Genomic DNA, 12,656 nt, shown 5'->3' on the forward strand with positions numbered 1-12,656 from the left:
CAGGAAGGGGAAAGTTGACAAAGGAAGGGCATTTAAGGCACTAAGAGCCAAACTCCTTGATGTCGGTGGTCTTGCCGCTGAGGGCGAGGGGAACGATGCCGGAGACGTGCATCTCGGGCCCAAAGACGTGCATGTCGAGATGCAGTTCCTCGCCGACGGCCTTGATGTTCTTGAGACCTTCCTGGTAGTTGGGGCCAGCTCGTCGGACCCAGATCTGGGTCTTGTGCTCGACGAGGACCGGGGCGACTTCTCTGAGGGCGCGGATGACGCCCTTGAAGGTGGTGGCTACGTTGGTGAAGTTGGCAATGCCGCCGCCGATGAAGAGGACCTTACCCTCGGGCCGCAGCGGGGCACGGAGCATGAGGTCGAGGACGGTGCGGGCGTAGTTGTAGGTCTGGGTCTCGGTGGGAGCACCCGAGTACTCTCCGTAGTTTGCGAGCTCGGAGACGTGTCCAGCCGAAGCGATGGCGTCTGCGTAGACGACGGAGGCACCACCACCGGCGACGAGGGTCCAGATGCGGCCGTTGGCGTTGAGGACGGTGAGCTTGAGCGAGGCACCGGTCTTGGCGTCCATGTCAGAGATGTATTTCTCCTCTTTACTCATCTCGCGGCCAAAGGGAGCCGGGAAGTCCATGGGTGGGCCGGCGTCGATGGTGACCTTTGACGAGGTCGAGGCAGTTGTTGCGGCAAGGCCGAGGGCAGCAGGGGAGCGAGCAATGGCCCACTTGGTGCCGCACTCGAACTCGGCGGTCTGGTCGAGCTTTGCGGCGAGGTCGAGGAAGTGGACGGAGGCGGAGGTCTTGTCCTCGTTGGGGATGACGACCAAGGGGTTGATCTCGAGGTAGGTGAACTGGCAGTCGACGTAGACGGCGTAGAGGCGGGTGATGAAGTCGACGAGGACGTTGTGCAGGCCCTTGGGTATCTTGCTGAGTAGGCCGGCCGCGATCTCCTCGTTGCTGGGGTACTGCTTGAGGTTGACGGGGACGAGCAGCTTCTCAGCTTTGGCGTCGACGTCGCCCACGTCCACGCCTCCCTCATGCGTAAACAGTATCCAGTCGCCCTACCTCTATTAGCATCTCTCTCTCTCTTTCTCTTTCTATATATATATATATCGTAGTATAAAAGTGGTGGCCTACCTCTCTGACGGAGTTGATGTTGATGTAGTACTCGGTGTCCTGCGGGTGCGGCACAAAGGGCTCGACGAGGAAGTGCCTGAGGACGCCGACGACGGTCTCTACCTGCTGCTCTTTACCCGCCCGCTCGGCTATCCATGCTCTGGCTTCGGCCCAGGTCTTGTTGAGGGCGAGCAGGCCACTCTTGCCGCGGCGCTTGATGAGCTGGTCGGGCTTTGCGACGAAGCGGGCTCCGGGAGCGAGCAGCCAGGGGTAGGTGGCCTCTGCCTGGTCGAGGACGGCCTCGACGGCGGTGTCAGGCTGGAAGTCGAGCGAGGCGAGCTTTGGGGGCGGGTTGTGGGTGTCTGCTGGCGGTAGAGGCGAGGGCTTGATGACGGGGGCGCGGGTGAGATGGTAGTTGAGGATGGCCTTGCCGTCGGCCTCGTAGATGCTCTTTGCCGACATTGTAGAGTAGAAGCAGAGTAGAAGTGGCAGTAGTGTAGAGATCGAGCAGCAGAGCAGCAGAGTAGTGAGAGAATGAGTGGAAAGTAGCAAGTGTAGGGAGAGAGAGAGAGAGAGATGAAGCTGTATAAGAGGATGACATTCGAGGCTGCAGCTGAAGATAAGCAAGAGACGAGACTGTGTGGTGGAGCGTTGGGGCAGAGTGACTTCTTCCACCACCAAAATAAGGAGGGAAGAGAAGTCACTCTGCCCAAGCTCGCATTTTCCCACCAAAAGCGCTTGTTGAGGCAGCCTCGCTGGCTTTTCTTCTTCTTCTTCTTCTCTTCTTCAGCCTGAAAGAAAGAAAAAAAAAAGCTCCTTCGCCTCAGCGTCTTCTTCTTCTTCTTCCTCGAGCCGACGGAGCTTCTCTCTCTCTCTCTCACGTCTTCGCCTTTGCCTCCTTCAAGTCCTCCTCTTAAGCCATCTTCTATCCTTTCCCTCTCGTCCTCACAAGGGATCAGACCACAAACATCTCCAGACGAGACTCGGATCGACCTCGACAGCTTCATCTAGCTTATTATACCAGCTTCTACTGCTTCTGCTTCGACTTCTACTGTCACCATGGGCGCCGACGGGAACCTGTCTGCCAACGACAACATCACCCGCTTCACTGCTGCCTCCCGCCCGCTCACCCCCCTCGAACACAACCTCTTCCACAACAAGACACGATGCTTCGTCTAGTACGTACCTCAGCAGCTATGGAGAGTGAGAGATAGAGAAATAGAGAAATAGAGAAATAGAGAGACTGACTGACTGGCGCAGTGGAATGCAGCCGCGGGCGGTCCAGGGGATGCTCGACTTCGACTTCATCTGCAAGCGGTCGACCCCCTCCGTCGCCGCCATCATCTACACCTTTGGCGGCCAGTTCGTCAGCAAGATGTGCGTTCTACCCTTGCAATGTTCAATGAAGAACCGTCAATTGATAGTTGCTGATGTGGTGTAGGTACTGGGGAACGAGTGAGACGCTGCTGCCCGTCTACCAGGACACCAACAAGGCCATGGCCAAACACGCAGACGTCGACACCGTCGTCAACTTTGCCTCGTCTCGCTCCGTCTACTCCTCGACCATGGAGCTCATGGAGTTCCCCCAGATCAAGACCATTGCCATCATCGCAGAGGGCGTTCCTGAGCGGGTAGGTTACTACTCTTTATATTCTTAGTTTATTATTTCAATGTTGGATGCTAAGTCTAAGTCGGGTAGAGGGCGAGAGAAATCATGGTAAGGGCAAAGGAGAAAGGAGTCACCATTATCGGCCCTGCTACCGTCGGTGGCATCAAGCCCGGTGCGTTCAAGATCGGAAACACCGGCGGCATGATGGACAACATCGTCGCCTCCAAACTGTACCGCAAGGGATCCGTCGCCTACGTCTCCAAGTCCGGCGGCATGTCCAACGAGCTCAACAACATCGTCTGCCAGACCACCGACGGCGTCTGCGAAGGTGTCGCCATTGGCGGTGACAGATACCCCGGAACCACCTTTCTAGACCACCTGCTGCGCTACCAGGCCAACCCAGAGTGCAAGATCCTCCTCCTGCTCGGTGAGGTCGGCGGCGTCGAGGAGTACCGTGTCATCGAGGCCGTCAAGAACGGCACCATCACCAAGCCCGTCGTCGCCTGGGCCATCGGAACCTGCGCCAGCATGTTCAAGACTGAGGTCCAGTTCGGCCACGCCGGTGCCTCTGCCAACTCAGACCTCGAGACCGCCGTCACCAAGAACAAGTCTATGCGCGAGGCCGGCATCCACGTCCCCGACACCTTCGAGGACCTCCCCGATGTGCTCGCTGCCGTCTACCAGAAGCTCGTCAAGCAGGGCACCATCAAGCCCCAGCCAGAGCCCGTCGTGCCCAAGATCCCCCTCGACTACTCCTGGGCCCAGGAGCTCGGTCTCATCCGAAAGCCCGCCGCCTTCATCTCCACCATCTCTGACGACCGTGGCCAGGAGCTGCTCTACGCCGGCATGCCCATCTCCGACGTCTTCAAGGAGGACATCGGCATCGGTGGTGTCATGTCTCTGCTCTGGTTCCGTCGTCGTCTGCCCGCCTACGCCTCCAAGTTCCTCGAGATGGTCCTCATGCTCACTGCCGATCACGGTCCCGCTGTCTCCGGCGCCATGAACACCATCATCACCACCCGTGCCGGCAAGGACCTCATCTCCGCCCTTGTCTCTGGTCTGCTCACCATCGGCTCCCGCTTCGGTGGTGCCCTCGACGGTGCAGCAGAGGAGTTCACCCGTGCCTTTGACCGGGGTCTCTCCCCACGCGACTTTGTCGATACCATGCGCAAGGAAAACAAGCTCAGTAAGTTTAACTTCAACCTTAATATAACATCCTTGCACAATCCACAGTTACTCTATAAAAATATAAAATAAAAAGGAGACCCCTGCTAATTGTTTTAGTCCCCGGTATTGGCCACCGTATCAAGTCCCGCGCCAACCCTGACCTCCGTGTCGAGCTGGTCAAGGAATACGTGATCAAGAACTTCCCTTCGCACAAGCTCCTCGACTACGCCATTGCCGTCGAGACAGTCACCACCTCCAAGAAGGACAACCTCATCCTCAACGTCGACGGCTGCATCGCCGTCTGCTTCGTCGACCTCATCCGCAACTGCGGCGCCTTCACCCCCGAAGAAGCCGAAGACTACCTCTCCATGGGCGTGCTCAACGGCCTCTTCGTCCTCGGCAGAAGCATCGGTCTCATCGCCCATTTCTTGGACCAGAAGCGCCTGCGCACCGGCCTCTACCGCCATCCATGGGACGACATCACCTACCTCCTGCCTACCTTGTCCAAGGGCTCGTCAGCCGAGGGTCGTGTCGAGGTCAGCATCTAAGCTGGCTGCATGCACACTTACGGCAATTGAGATTTGAAAATAGATGGTGGAGGGATGGTAGGTAGATACTAGCTTGACTTTTCAACCCTTGATATGAAAATTAGTCCATGATAATAATACTTTTCTTCGTTCGTCTTCAAGTTCTCCCGTGCGTAGATGTCATCTTCATAGTCTATAGACTCAGGAGTGGGTAGTTGGTTATCAATGTTATCTTTGACGTTGAAATTTCAGCCGCCCCAAAATAATAAAACCATCAAATCAACGTCACTCAATCAACGACAACCACCAACACCCATATCTCATATTCTCTACAACAGTTCATAAAAGACCAATTGATAAAGCCAATTGATAATACCAAGATGGTCCGTCTGAAACATCGATATCTGCTGGTTAATATACTCTACCCGCCGCAGACGGGCGCGCAAAAGACCCAGCTAGACGAAAAGGCCTTCCACCTCCAGCTTCACCGGCCAACCCCAGACGCCCTTACGCCTCAGGCCCTCGCCAGGATGGTCAGGGAGGCCGTCGCAGAGATGTTCGGCGACTGGGGGATGGGCAGGCTGGGAGGTGCTGGCGCTGGTGCCGTCAGTGGTGTGTTTTTTTCCCATCTTCTATGCCTTACCTTACCTACTAGTTACTACCATTGATAAGTTACTGACCGACTGAATAGTGAAATATCTCTCGCCCGCTACGTCGACGGCCATCATACGCTGTCCTCGAGCAAGTTATCGTCTGGTATGGTCGGCCTTGACATACACGTCAAGTCTCCCTGCTGGCCGACAGAGTGCGGGTGCCAACGAGATCGACCAGCAGCAACGCTGTGTCTTTCGCGTCGTGCGCGTCTCAGGCACCATGAAAAAGGCCGAGCTCGAGGCTATCCGCCGGGCTCGCATGGAGGTCGTCAAGTTGACTCGGGAGTGGGAGAATGGGGGCAAGGCTGCGCTCGAAGGCATGTTTGCTGCCGACGGGCCTGCGGTGCCGCCGGAGCACGGGATTGAGAGTGCAAGTGAAGATGACGGCGACGACGATAGTGAATGAACACTGTCCTTCTTCTTCTTTACTTCTTACTTATCTACCTCCGTCTGATCGGTGGTTTTTACAAAAGGCTAGGTACGTATGTATCCTGATTATTCTCCGTGTGATATTATCCCCCATATTCCCCCGCAAAAACGCCCCTACCATTTTTTCATTTTTACCAGGTTTATCATTATTCGTTAATTACTTTGGCGGTTTCCTTACCACCTTGATGCCGTTGTTGGGCGGGACATTCGACATTAGCTCGTCCATGTCCATGTCGTCGTTGTCGCCAGCACGACCTGTTGAGTTCATTTCTCTCGCCCTGGCTTCTGCTTCCCAGTCCTGCCTCTCCTTCTCATCCCACTCATCCTTTGCATCTAACCACCTCTCCTGCACATCCTTGACATCCATCACTCCCATACCTTCTCTAACAGCCACCTGCCAGACTGTATCGTTGGCGCCCTCAGCGGACCCAAATGCATACCCGCCCGCTCGATCGATCGCATGCAGCAGGCTCATCATGCTCTTCTTATCCTCTACCGCCAGCGTCTCGAATCCTACCAGCCCGAAATCCTGCACTAGCTCGACTATGGCGGAGTTCAGCGCGTCGAACTTGGAATTCGCGAGCCACGGCGCTTCCTCGTTCAGGTGCGGTATCAGGTGCGACAGGTCGTGGACTTCGGTGTAGAAGTCCAGGTTGAACGGGAGGGAAGGATATTTGCTGAGGTTGTCGATCTTCGTGAGCACGTTCAGGTGCGGCAGATCCATCTGAAGCATTGCCCGAAGTGACAGCAGCAGCGCCGAGATGTACATCGACGGAAGCGTGAGGTTATAAGAGTCGACCAGGTGCACTACAACTAGCTACACGCATCGCATGTTAGCATATTAACTCCGCCAGCCTGCATGCACTCTGTGCGCGAGTAAAAGGCAGCCGTTCAAACTCGAGAAATGGGGCGCTGCACACTCTATACCCAAGTTTCTGGATCTTGAAGAACATGTTCCTTAGTGAGCTGTGGTGTGTGAATATCTCCACCTGGCCAGGACAGTCGAATAGCACATAGTCATCTGCCAAACCAACCAACCGTTAGAAGAGCCATACATAGTAGATGTAAGAGAAACATACCTCCCAAGCTGTGTAGTCCTTCCTCAAGCCACTCGAAGTTCTCCTCGAGCTCCTCCAGCGCATACAGGACAGCTCCGTTCGGGCCCAGGGTGTCTTCCTTCATGATCTCTTCCAGCGTAACGAGCTCCCGCACGTCCACTGCCGGCGTATACGAAGTCTGGTCGTTGGCCGGATCCAAATTGACGATCGAGCACTTGCGCCCGATGGCAGACATGAACTGCTGCATTCCATTGCAGTACGTCGACTTGCCGGACCCAGGAGGGCCGATCACCAGCTGTGCGAACGGCATCACTCGCTATCCCGCTGCTCGTCTGTCTGTATTAAACCACTACTAAATAATAATAATAATATATGAAGCTGCGTCAAGATGTTTTGCTTTTTTGTCTTATCAAAAAGTCGAGAAAAAGAAAAAAAGGCGGTGAGGGGCGGCAGAATCCACCCTCTTTGAAGCTTCCAAAAGTCGAAATGAAAGTCGAAGAAGCCGAACAGACATTGATAAACATTGAGAGACGTTGAAAGACATTGAAAGACATTGAAAGGGGTTGAAAGGCATTGAAGTCGACCGGGTGATTATTTATATTACGCGAATAAGTGTCTACAGATGGCTTCTAGTAAGTGTTGCCTGCCGCCTGCCGATTGACCGTGTACTGAACAGGGCTTTCTAGACCATTTCGCCGTTGCGAACCCGCCCTCGGACGTGATATCGGCCGTCCAATTCTCCCCCGAGCCAGAGTCGACGCGCTTTGTGGTGTCGTCATGGGACAAGAACGTATATCTGTATGACCTCAGAGACGAGAACGGCACTATTGGCGAGGGGAAACTCATACAAAAGTTTGAACATCGCGCGCCGGTGCTAGATGTCTGTTTTGGCCAGAATGAAGACGAACTATACACTGCCGGGCTGGACTGGGACGTCAAAAAGTCAGTCAGCTCAAAGAAGCTATGATTTTTCTTTACGTGTAGTGTGAATACGCTGACGGTTTGCGTGTGGTTACAGGATCGATATACAGACCTCGACCCAGACGGTGCTGAGCTCACACAGTCAGGGCGTGAAGTCGGTGGTCTACAGTAGAGAGCATGGCCTGGTCGTCTCGGCGTCGTGGGACATGACACTGCACATCCACAAGGCAGACGGGAGTGCTTCGCCCGCGACAATCCCACTGCCCTCAAAACCCTTCTCCCTCTCCGTTACCCCTACCAAACTCGTCGTTGCCATGGCTTCGAGAACGTTACACATCTACGACCTCAAGTCTCTGGTGCTATTCCTGGAGCAGTCCGGCGGCCAGCCACCAGCTCACACCCTCGAGCTAGAGCCCTGGCAGCGTCGCGAGAGCAGTCTCAAGTTCATGACCCGGGCGGTGGCCTGTATGCCTGATGACGCTGGCTACGCCTCATCAAGTATAGAAGGGCGAGTAGCGGTAGAGTGGTTTGATCCTTCCGACGAGTCTCAAGATCGAAAATATGCGTTTAAATGTCATCGGCAGCACGTTGACGGCGTCGATGTTGTCTATCCCGTCAACGCCCTCGCCTTTCACCCTGTATTCGGCACTTTTGCCTCTGGAGGTGGTGACGGAGTGGTTGCTCTGTGGGATGGGATTGCGAAGAGGAGGATACGGCAGTACCCCAAATATCCTTCCAGTGTGGCTGCATTGGATTTTAGCTCTAACGGGAAATACCTTTTGGTTGGGATCAGCCCTGGATTCGAGGACGAGAAGGACGATGTTCCCGAGGGCAGCGTCAAAGTGATGGTTAGAGAACTCGGCGAGACAGAAGCAAAGGGGAAAGGAACCAAATAGGAGTATCATTTATATCGTGTACAAAAACAAGAAATATTAAAGACTCTAGTGTATTCTGGGTATCCTCGTAGATCCAAACCCCTGGAATCTTTGACCGTCTTTGATCTTATCAATAATCATGAACCTGCCCAGCGTTACTAGTATACAGAATAACAAGGAAGCAATTTTCTAAAGATGTTTAGGAGAATAAGTACAGGTTTCTTCCCAGACCATGACCCGACGAAGAAACTCATATATCCCGCATACACCAGGGTAAAAGACACGCAGTAACAGGAAATAAAATACAAGGCTATTAAGAGGTTATGAGGGTAGGCTGGAGCTTGGTATCAAGAACACCTAGAGGCGGGTGGGGTGAGAGTGATAGTTCCGACATAGTTTCATCCTCACTAGCATAGACGTCCATGGCCATATCTGGGGATTCATCATCGGAGTTGTCTTCTAGGTCAAGCGGTTCCGCTCCGCCGGCCAGGGCTGTTACCGCCTGAAGCACCCATTGCATTTGAAGAAGCGCCAAATCTGGCAGCGGATGAGTATCCGCGTTGGCGGTTTTGATCACAATGAGATCACCACTACAAATCCTTAGATCAGTGTCCACATTGTACAGCTTGACCTTATCGACCGCTTGGGCCCCGCGCTCTCCAACCCATCTGCGGTCATTTATCGCTGGAACGTCGGGTTTTGCTGAGACTCGCATGGCTGACGGGGTGTCGACACGAGGCAGCCAGTAAAGGCTGAGCTTGAGTTGAGTCCTATCTTCGCTGACCTCAACTGGCTTCAAAGCAAAATACGCCTTCTCGTGATATTTGTGGACATGGGGTGCAAGGCAGAGCATATTCGTCACGGTCTCGGTAGTGGGTAGGATAGCTCGAAACCATTCGTTGACCTTATCCTCGCTCCAGAAACGCCTTAAAACCCTCCAGGGGCTATAAATGTCGTTGCTTGCCTCGGGTGATTGGGCATATCGCATTGAGCATGGGAAGATATGGGCCACCTCTATTGGTCTACCGGCGCCGGTAATGATGCACTTCTGGCTATCGCGTTCGCGGCACTATAAAGCTTCTCGTGAGTATAGCAGAAATAGATAGAGCTACCCAGGTAAGAGGCTAACCTTTTCAGCTTCGTCTGATGATCTAGTAAGCTCTCCTAACTTGCGTTTAAGCCTGCGTGGAGCCGGGCCATTAGGAGTGCTTTTTGGGGACTGGGCAGGGGCAGGCGAAGATGAGCGGGGAGTTGATGCTGCAGAGGACTGCCGGCTTTTCTGGGTCCCTATACGCGGCAACTGTCAGTAAATACTTTCCCCCCTGCGCATGAAAGTCAACTCTTCAGGAGGAAGCGAAGAACTCACAGTATTTCACCATCTGCCCTTGCCTTACAAGCGCATCCAGGATAATGTACTGATCCCTAGGGTCGTCGGCTCGTACCTTTGCAATGAGTTCTCTCAGCTTATCAAGGTCTGCTAGCCATAAGAAAGCCCACAGTTCTCTCGAAACAGGCCGTTCGTTAAAAAGGCTGTCAAGTTCACGCAGTAACTCAACCCGCGCATCGCTGAAGAATTCTACCTCCAGAATATGCAGGCCCCGGGTTGTATCCATGGTTAACAACTGAGATCAGCTTAGTTGGATGACAAAGGCTCTGTAGATTGACATCAGACTGTGGGAAGTCAAGCTCGAACAACCGTCGCGTCTTGGGTTAAGATGAGGGAGGGCGCTCGATTCCATCCTGGGAGTAGAAAATGAGAAATCTGTAACCAAAGGATAAGCAAGAGATGGTGACTGGCGAGTTAACTAAGTGAGAAGGCAAACGCCTCTCTCAACTGTGTTGTTGGTTAGATGATCTAGTTAACTAGTTAACTAGTTATTGGATGGATGGAACCTACGATTCAAGTCACATGACAAAGTAACTCACTTTTCCATAATTTCGTGTAGACAACACTTAGTTAAATATTCATCGCAGATGTTGGATTCATCGTTAGTTATGGATGTCTTATTATCGATTGCTCTGACGTTTCGACGTTGTGTCAGAATGTCACAGCACCTCGTAGCAGGCATCCATGGACTCCATCAGGTCAAGCCTGGTTGTCACCGGTAACGCTGAGTGCCACTCGAGGGCCCTGCTATCGGGACAGGACATGGGAGCCCGTGTCTGCTATCAAGGAGGACGTGCCAGAGCTTTGGAAGACTTCTGAGAAACGCGTCTCAGGCTTGCCATGTCCTCAGGAGCTGGCAGTTCCAAAGCGTCCGAGAGATCGATGGCAGCCAACGAAGGTCTTTTGTCAGGTCTCTTCCGAAAAAGTTGAAGACGCGCCGGCCACGCTCTCCAACACTTACTTGGTTCCATTCTATGCTGAAAGAAAGCTGGGGATGTCGTTACGCCCCCGACCGCCACCGTGGAACAAAACCCTTGGTAATATCCATTGAAGAGAATATGACTGGTGTCGGGTTTTGCTGAGACCCTCATGAATGGCGGGTTGTCGACATGAGGCAGCCAGTAGTTAAAAGCGAAGCTTGAGTTGACTCCTGTCTTCGCTGACCTCAACCGGCTTCAAAGCAAAATAGACCTTCTCGTGGTATTCGTGGATTCTGGGTGCAAGGCACAGCATATTCCGCATGGTCTCTGTACAAAGCCTTTCGTTGACCTTATCCTCGGCCCAGAAACGCCTTAATATCTTCGGTCAAAGACCATAGTTGATATTTGAAGGCCTTAGAAGCTGTCAATGATATAGCGACTCTTTCTGCAGCCAGTTAGGGATTTCCCTTTCAGCCCAGCGGTTTGACTAGAACACTCTCTTCCAGTGTCTCCAGGAAGTACTTTGATCTCCGTGTATATCAGACCTTTTGCCAGCTTTGATCCTATCGATAATGTTTGATGTCAGTTGCCTAAACATCATGTCAAAGGCTATATTTGCCGTACCTGGTACTAACGGCAATCAGGAGGAGAAACCAGATATTAGAAGAGGAGGAGGTTGAGTGGCGGCACAGCGAAGTCATATACCAATGGATACACAGAGAAAGATAACTTCAGTGACTGGAGGAGGGAGAAGCCGGCCTGCAGTGAAGAAGAGGAGGAGGATTTGGTGAATGTTGACCCCGAAGCGGTAGGTAGATAGTTAATTAACTGCCCAGGGAGCACTCAGCTAACTATCTACTTCATCTGGGTTATTTATCCTTGGCATAGATAGATAGACAAGGGAAATGCACACCGTTAAGCTGTAGGATAATTCTTTCGATTTCCATTCCTTTAACTACATCCCGTATCGATAATGCACACGGGGATCCTTCGACCCATGGCGTCGAAACCTGGTTGCATATATCTCTGGAGGATACTTCCAACCCATACGCCTCTGCTTGTTCCGAACACAGTTTTGCCAGATCTCTCTCTGAGGAGTAGGCCTGGGGTCAACGAAGATAAATAATTCTTCAGTGCCATCTGCGCGAAGAGCCTCAATGCATTTTGTGGACCAGTTGCTATCAGCATGGCCTTCAAGACTGAGGTTTTGTTCCCCCCATTCCTCTGAGAGATCCATTCCATCAACAAGATCCTCTAGATCACCCAAGTTTTTGGTGTCAAGCAAGCTCTGTACGTACGCTTGGAGCTTTGGGTAGGGAAGATTGCCTAGCCAAATTAGAAATGTGCTTTCTTCAATAGCAGATATACAGATACTGACCTTTGCTCCACTCTAAGTTTTCAGGAACGCAGACAGTGTGACAGTAGCTTGCCGGCAACAGCAGCCAGAAGTCGGTCCTTCCAATGGCTTTGAATCGAGGGTATTTGTGGTTGAGTGAACCTGGCGCTCTCAGTGGAAGTGGCCCACAAGGCTCCAGGATGTCACTATGTGACTTGAAAAGCCTGACAGCATGTTCATGATGCTCATCGGGAATACACAACACTCGGTCCTAATATTAAAAAAAAAGGCAAGTTAAGTATCGGCCTTGGAGCATAAATTATGAGTTGACGCCACCTACATTGGGCAAACGCGAAGTACCAAAGTAAATAAGAGCATACTCTTCAACGAAACAGCAGCAGATGCCAGCTTCTATCAGGATGGAGACAACAATCGAGATCTGTTCGGGGGATGGTCGTGCGTCACCTGGATTTCCAACGGCTAATGGATGGCATGCTGGAGAGACCTCTAGATGCTCACTCTCTTCTAGAGGCTCATCTTGCTATCCGTCAAGCTAAGAGGTAGAGTAAACTAATGGCATATAGAGACAAGTGAAAGTAGGCAAGAGAGAATAATATAGAATATAAGAAAAGATAAAACCCCTGTGCAATCAAACTGAC

The 12,656-nt window shown here is 52.6% G+C and overlaps 8 protein-coding genes across 8 annotated transcripts; 3 read left to right on the forward strand and 5 right to left on the reverse strand.

Moving 5' to 3' along the window:
• Positions 1–40: 40 nt before the first annotated feature.
• On the reverse strand, positions 41–2,122 carry ARB_02742 (uncharacterized protein; the record flags this gene model as incomplete). The annotated part of the gene is made up of 3 exons (XM_003010964.1): positions 41–1,060; positions 1,137–1,697; positions 1,820–2,122. 3 exons carry the CDS (start codon positions 2,120–2,122, stop codon positions 41–43), a joined length of 1,884 nt encoding a protein of 627 aa, XP_003011010.1.
• Positions 2,123–2,403: 281 nt separating this feature from the next.
• Positions 2,404–4,439, forward strand: ARB_02743 (uncharacterized protein; the record flags this gene model as incomplete). The annotated part of the gene is made up of 4 exons (XM_003010965.1): positions 2,404–2,492; positions 2,557–2,746; positions 2,815–3,910; positions 4,009–4,439. 4 exons carry the CDS (start codon positions 2,404–2,406, stop codon positions 4,437–4,439), a joined length of 1,806 nt encoding a protein of 601 aa, XP_003011011.1.
• Positions 4,440–4,798: 359 nt separating this feature from the next.
• ARB_02744 (uncharacterized protein) lies at positions 4,799–5,477 on the forward strand (the record flags this gene model as incomplete). The annotated part of the gene is made up of 2 exons (XM_003010966.1): positions 4,799–5,030; positions 5,110–5,477. The coding sequence occupies 2 exons, from the start codon at positions 4,799–4,801 to the stop codon at positions 5,475–5,477; spliced, it is 600 nt and encodes a 199-aa protein (XP_003011012.1).
• Positions 5,478–5,657: 180 nt separating this feature from the next.
• ARB_02745 (uncharacterized protein) lies at positions 5,658–6,233 on the reverse strand (the record flags this gene model as incomplete). The annotated part of the gene is made up of 1 exon (XM_003010967.1): positions 5,658–6,233. One exon carries the CDS (start codon positions 6,231–6,233, stop codon positions 5,658–5,660), a length of 576 nt encoding a protein of 191 aa, XP_003011013.1.
• Positions 6,234–6,517: 284 nt separating this feature from the next.
• On the reverse strand, positions 6,518–6,868 carry ARB_02746 (uncharacterized protein; the record flags this gene model as incomplete). Its single annotated transcript, XM_003010968.1, has 1 exon — positions 6,518–6,868. One exon carries the CDS (start codon positions 6,866–6,868, stop codon positions 6,518–6,520), a length of 351 nt encoding a protein of 116 aa, XP_003011014.1.
• A 312-nt stretch (positions 6,869–7,180) lies between these two features.
• On the forward strand, positions 7,181–8,375 carry ARB_02747 (uncharacterized protein; the record flags this gene model as incomplete). Its single annotated transcript, XM_003010969.1, has 3 exons — positions 7,181–7,190; positions 7,245–7,500; positions 7,649–8,375. 3 exons carry the CDS (start codon positions 7,181–7,183, stop codon positions 8,373–8,375), a joined length of 993 nt encoding a protein of 330 aa, XP_003011015.1.
• A 292-nt stretch (positions 8,376–8,667) lies between these two features.
• ARB_02748 (uncharacterized protein) lies at positions 8,668–9,967 on the reverse strand (the record flags this gene model as incomplete). The annotated part of the gene is made up of 3 exons (XM_003010970.1): positions 8,668–9,423; positions 9,484–9,641; positions 9,721–9,967. 3 exons carry the CDS (start codon positions 9,965–9,967, stop codon positions 8,668–8,670), a joined length of 1,161 nt encoding a protein of 386 aa, XP_003011016.1.
• Positions 9,968–11,530: 1,563 nt separating this feature from the next.
• Positions 11,531–12,237, reverse strand: ARB_02749 (uncharacterized protein; the record flags this gene model as incomplete). Its single annotated transcript, XM_003010971.1, has 3 exons — positions 11,531–11,616; positions 11,643–12,051; positions 12,187–12,237. The coding sequence occupies 3 exons, from the start codon at positions 12,235–12,237 to the stop codon at positions 11,531–11,533; spliced, it is 546 nt and encodes a 181-aa protein (XP_003011017.1).
• Between the last annotated feature and the right edge of the window lie 419 nt (positions 12,238–12,656).

This window comes from Trichophyton benhamiae (genome assembly GCF_000151125.1).
Source record: "Trichophyton benhamiae CBS 112371 chromosome Unknown contig01206.0, whole genome shotgun sequence".
In the NCBI taxonomy this organism is placed as follows: Eukaryota; Fungi; Ascomycota; class Eurotiomycetes; order Onygenales; family Arthrodermataceae; genus Trichophyton; species Trichophyton benhamiae.